Source organism: Hylaeus anthracinus, unplaced genomic scaffold (genome assembly GCF_026225885.1).
Source record: "Hylaeus anthracinus isolate JK02 unplaced genomic scaffold, UHH_iyHylAnth1.0_haploid 11029, whole genome shotgun sequence".
NCBI lineage: Eukaryota > Metazoa > Arthropoda > Insecta > Hymenoptera > Colletidae > Hylaeus > Hylaeus anthracinus.
Genome location: NW_026533699.1, coordinates 1 through 6,101, shown reverse-complemented (window position 1 = coordinate 6,101; position 6,101 = coordinate 1). Strand labels below are relative to the sequence as shown.

General features: G+C 39.3%; 1 protein-coding gene across 1 annotated transcript; it reads left to right on the top strand.

The window, feature by feature from the left end:
* The first annotated feature begins 841 nt into the window (after positions 1 to 841).
* LOC128896516 (uncharacterized) lies at positions 842 to 2,272 on the top strand. The gene has a single exon (XM_054159887.1). It carries the CDS (start codon positions 1,154 to 1,156, stop codon positions 2,270 to 2,272), a length of 1,119 nt encoding a protein of 372 aa, XP_054015862.1. The 5' UTR covers positions 842 to 1,153.
* The last annotated feature ends 3,829 nt before the right edge of the window (positions 2,273 to 6,101 follow it).

Below are 6,101 nucleotides of genomic sequence, written 5' to 3'. Positions count from 1 at the left end.
GCTAACGCATACAGACTCACAGACGCGGACGTGTATTCCGAGCCTAAGCAATCGAGGACTCAACGGTTACACACACGCTGTCACGGACGCGTTGCTATACGCAATATTCATTGTAGTAGTAGTAATGGTATTTTGCAAATATCTCGGAAACTAAGGCCGAGCGACGGTTATATGTATAGGAAAAAGTTGTTCAAAATGTTGATTTCTACAACATATTCAAAAATCCTAGAAATCGGTGAAGATGTACCTGTTCTCTATAATTACCTTTATTTGTTACGTCTTTTTCATTTGCCACGCTACACAGTTTCCTTTGATGCATGTCAGGTCACTTGTTCGCATACGAGCGCGGCCGCTTAGCGCGTAGCCTTCGCTAGCACGGCCACTCCAACGGTATGCGCGCGCTCTGATTGGTCGGGGTTTTTTGTTAATATCTGCTTAATGAAGCCCCATCTGACAGTTTTGCAAACGAAAAAGTTGTTTCAAATCACCTCCCGGACCACCCTTTTCAAGGAACTCCAACATTTTTGGGACACCCTGTATATTGCCATCTACCGGAGAATATTTTGTAAAAGTGATTATTAATATCGATGAGCAATGGATACGTGGCAGTACGACGAAGGACTGTCGTAGCGAAAACAAGTGTTTGTTGTTTTTGCTTTGTTTTGGCCACGAAGGACTGTGTGCCGTTGCAATTTCGATACTCCTTTGCGCATTTCGTGAACGATTAGAAGTTTATTTTGTTTTACTTCTGTGCTATTAATCTCTATATAAATACATATATTTTAAATTGAACTATTTTCTCCATTCGTCAACTGGTGCCTACAGTACTTTATTTCAAAAGTGGGATAAAGATATTCCTACGCGATAACAATTATCTGATAAGATTGTTAGGTTAAGTGGAGTTTCGAGACAGTTTTGATCTGTTTTAGCATGGCGAAAAGGAACTCGGTTGTGCGTGAAATAGTGCGGTAGTATTCGAGCATTTGTTCGAGAAAATTCCGGAAAAGGAAAAACATATTGGTATACCGCGAGGTCCTTTGGTCGTTGAGATTGTGCCGGAAGCGGAAGCCATCTTTAATTGAAAAACACGTGCTTTTCGGATTATACGCACATGTGGATTTGCGTCTCGGACAATGAGAATTTATAGCGCGTAATGCTTCGTTCGGATCTCGAAAAATTAGTTATTACTGATTTACGTAGTCTGGCAGACTCTTTAAATCTTGGCGCGAAGGGATCTCGTTCCAGCGTACTCGATCGGGTTGTGAGCTATTACGAACGAAAAGGCGAATTGATAGATATGTCGACGGATGCAACAGCCGGTGTTTCTGAGAGCGGTGGACAGTCGGTTTCAAACGCGAATGCATTATTTATTCCTGAAAACGCTGCTGGGTCCACGTTTCAAGTACGCGGCGGCGCAAGTGATTTAATAACAAATGATTACAATGTGAACGAAATTGTTCGTTCCGTCGTACGGGTGTTGAGCGAGAGGCAACGCTCGACATCAACGGAGCCTGTCCTTGGGAATCTTTCGCCGAATTCAGCGCAGAACAGGGAAGTGGAACGGAACCCAACAAGCACGTGGCATCATGTAAAGTACGCAGGAAAACTGATACCCCCTTTTAGTGGGAAGGAAGAGGAATGTGTCCTGCGATGGCTCGAGAGGATAGCGTGTGTCGCATGTATGTATGGTTTTGATGATAACACGGTGTTGTTGGCAGCCATTAGTCAACTTCAAGGTCGCGCTCGAGATTGGTATAATCGACAACCGTTAGAATCAATTGAAAGAAAAGAAACGTATACTACATCCATGGCCCGAATTAACGCGCGTATTTGGAAGTCACAATCCGAGAAATTTGTCGAGTATGCAGAGGATAAATTGAATCTAATGCAATTCCTGTCTTTTAGTGAAAAAGAGAAGATTGAACTGTTGGCAGATGGTGTCAAAGACTTTGCCATTCGACGATTAGTTTTAGACACTTGGATCACCAATGTTCCAGATTTTATCGAACATGTGAGAAGAATCACTGAAGATAGTGTAAAAATACGAAGAACGGAGCCTGTGAATAAGTTTACAAATCGGAGTGCGTCGATTTCGGTACCCAACCGAAATGGGATTACGTCAGCAGATAAAGTCTGTTTCACTTGCAGAAAACCGGGCCACCTAGCGCAGAATTGCATTGCAGCCAGGCCTACTTGTTTCAAATGTGGCCAAGTTGGTCATTTGAGCTCGGCGTGCCCGAGAAGAGAAGAAGCCAAACGAGGGGACGCGTAGCACTACATGGGAGAACGTGACGTAGGAAGGGAAGCAGCAACGAGTCCACCTCAGGAGGAAGCAGCCTCACAGATAAGCCAGATACAGACAGAGAACGGCGCGAAACCTTATGTATACATTCGAAGATTAAGTAATAATACAAAAATATATGCTTTAGTCGACACGGGTAGTCCTGTGAGCTTGGTTAAAAAATCGGTATATGAAAACTATTTTAAAAATTTAGAACTATTAAGGGTTAGAAAGGAAATAGGTTATAAGGGTATTACCGGTTCACCTCTGGTAATATATGGTAAAATATACGATCAAATCGTTCTTAATAAATTGAAAGAACCATGGTTTGATATCGTTTTACTGGTAGTCGACAATCAAACAATGCAGTATGACGTTATTATGGGGCGTGATTTTCTAAATCAGTTGAATCTTAAATTTACTTTCTTCAATAATCAATGCGCTTTTAAATATGTAAATGAACATGAAAAAACAGGGCAAGATATTCTTACAATTAACGCGATTGAAGCTAAAGAAAAATACGACGTCGTGGTCGAAAACTTAGATAAGAATATTAGCGTACAAGATTGTCAATTACTATTAAATACTTTTAAAGAAATCGATAACATGCAGATACAAAAAATTGACGATGGTCATTTTGTATCTGTTCACTTGAAAGATCAGTCTCTTTTCAGATATGCACCAAGACGGATGTCTATAAGAGAAAAAGAGGAGTTACAGAAAATTATCGACAATTTGATAAATAGAGGTATCGTCAAACCTAGTATCTCGTCCTATTGTTCCCGGATAGTTTTAGTATCTAAAAGGAATGGTAAGAAGAGGTTATATATTGACTTAAGACCTCTTAACCAAAGAATTCACCCACAAAAATTTCCGTTCCCACTTATTGAAGATCAATTAGATAAACTGGCTGGTAAGACAATCTTTACTAAACTAGATCTTAAAGACAGTTTTCACCAAATAGCAATCAATCCTGAACATACTAAATATTTTTCCTTTGCCACCCCTTCTGGGCCGCGGTAGCGACGGCTACGCGTTAGGCGGCCACTCAAACGGTCTACGCGCACTCTGATTGGTCGGGCTTTTCTCTTAATATCTCCTTAACGAAGCCCCATCCGGCATTTTTGTAAAGGAAATTGTTGTTCAGAATCGTTTCAGCTACCCCCCATTTCCGGCTCCTCCCCGACTTTTGGGACACCCTGTATACAATCCGAGAGCAGAGACAGAGCTTCACAAAGATGTAAGCAGCCTAGGGTTTGGAGCTATTTTACTACAACGGCAACCTGGGGGACTTCTAGCCCCAGTTGCTTATTTCAGTAAAGCGACTTCATTCGCAGAGAAAAACTATCACAATTATGAGCTTGAAACCTTGGCTATTATTACGTCCCATTGAACGTTTTCACGTGTACCTACAGGGTATAAAATTTCGAATGATTACAGATTGTAATTCACTAGTGCCCGCAATGAAGAAAACCAATATTAATCTGCGAATCGCTCGTTGGAGCTTGTTATTACAAAATTATAAGTTCGAATTAGTACACCGTGCTTCGAACAAAATGTTACATGTAGATTGTTTAAGCCGCAACATTCTGATGATTACTTTAGATAACATAGAGAATGAAGTTATGTACAAACAACTAACAGATACGAAATTAAAAGTATTAGCGGAGGAATTGGAAGCTAGAGAACATAAGCATTTTGTACTAATTGATGGATTATGTTCCGGATAGAATCAAACTGATAGAACGAGGAGGGGCGATAATGACTGGCAGTAAAGAATATGGGCGATCCTTCGCGGTCGAGTCTGCATTTGCGTAGATCGCGAGAGCGATTCACGGCTATCATGGCTACTCGTTGGCACAGGGAAAACCTGAGGGAGAGATGCAAATTATTGAAAACATTGCGATACCGTTTCATACGCTGCTTCTGGATCATTTTGGACCACTGGAAAGAACTGCAGACCGTTTCAAATACATTTTAGCTGTCGTAGATGCATTTACAAAATTTACGTGGCTTTTTGCCACAAAATGCACCACGACTGAAGAAGTTATTCGTAATTTAATAAATCTTTTTAATTTTTTTGGGTTCCCGGAATGTATCGTTAGTGATCGAGGAACAGCCTTCACGGCAAACAACTTCACAGCATTCCTAAAGGAAAAAAAAATAAAACATGTACTGACTGCAGTTGCTTCCCCCTGGGCCAATGGTCAAATAGAACGGGTGAACCGATTCTTAAAATCTACGTTGTCAAAATTGACAGAAAACCCATCTAAGTGGAAAGATGTTTTGGGGGAAGTTCAATTCGTTCTAAATAATACTTATCACAGAGCGATAAATACGACTCCGAGCAAACTACTGTTAGGTTACGATCAACGGCAAACTAATGATAAAGAACTATGCATATTTATTGAACAGTTAACACAATTACATAGGAAACCCACCCAATATAAAGAAGGAGACTTAGTATTAGTGAGAATTTTGGAACATCCACCGGGGACAAATCATAAATTGCCCCAAACTATAAGGCACCTTATCAAGTTAAAACCGTTTTAAAAAAGAATAGATTCATTGTTACTGATATACCGGGCTTTAGTTTAACTCAAAAACCATTAAATACTATTCTTTCGTCGGATCAGTTGAAACCCTGGATTAGAATAAATAACGAATAGATTTAAGTATATATGCAGATTCGGTCTTGACTTTTATTTACGTTATAGTTTTTTTTCTCTTTTCTTATTTTATTTTTCAATTTTTATATAGTGTTTTGGTAGAGTTATACTTTTCTTTGATAATGCTGTAGTATTGAAGTTTTAGGACGAACTTTGGGTCAGAATGGCCGAATCTGTAGGCACCAGAAATGGTGAACAGGTATACTGTATATATATATTGCCATCTATCGGAGAATATTTTGTAAAAGTGATCATGAATATCGATGAGCAATGGATACGAGGCAGTACGACGAAGGACTGTCGTAGCGAAAACAAGTGTTTGTTGTTTTTACTTTGTTTTGGCCACGAAGGACTGTGTGCCGTTGCGATTTCGATACTCCTTTGCGCATTTCGTGAACGATTAGAAGTTTATTTTGTTTTACTTCTGTGCTATTAATCTCTATATAAATACATATATTTTAAATTGAACTAATTTCTCCATTCGTCAACTGGCGCCTACAATCGTTAATTATTTATTACTATCCCTATAACCAGTATTGATAAACATAAATTTACAGTTTATAAAGTATCAATCAACAATGTATATTCATATAAATTCACAGTATACCATATAATATAGAAGTACAGTTTCAGAAACAAGCATTAGGAAGTTGGAAGAGACACATAGAGAAACCTTTCCTCCCAAGGATCTTATTGTTGTAACATAAACAAAACGTTTCGACGCGGCCGAGATCGCGCTTCCCGAACGTGTCTTTAGAAGACAAAGGAATCGTTCAAATTTCGTGCACGTGGTGCAGTAATGTTACGAAGCCGTTATTATTTGAATTTATTTCTTTAATTATTAATACTTTCTACCAAAGTTTTCAATTAAATTACTTTACAAATGCGGCAATTATAGAGAACAGGTACATCCTCACCGATTTCTAGGATTTTTGAATATTTTGTAGAAATCAACATTTTGAACAACTTTTCCTATACATATAATCGTCGCTCGGCCTTAGTTTCCGAGATATTTGCAAAATACCATTACTACTACTACAATGAATATTGCGTATAGCAACGCGTCCGTGACAGCGTGTGTGTAACCGTTGAGTCCTCGATTGTTTAGGCTCGGAATACACGTCCGCGTCTGTGAGTCTGTATGCGTTAGC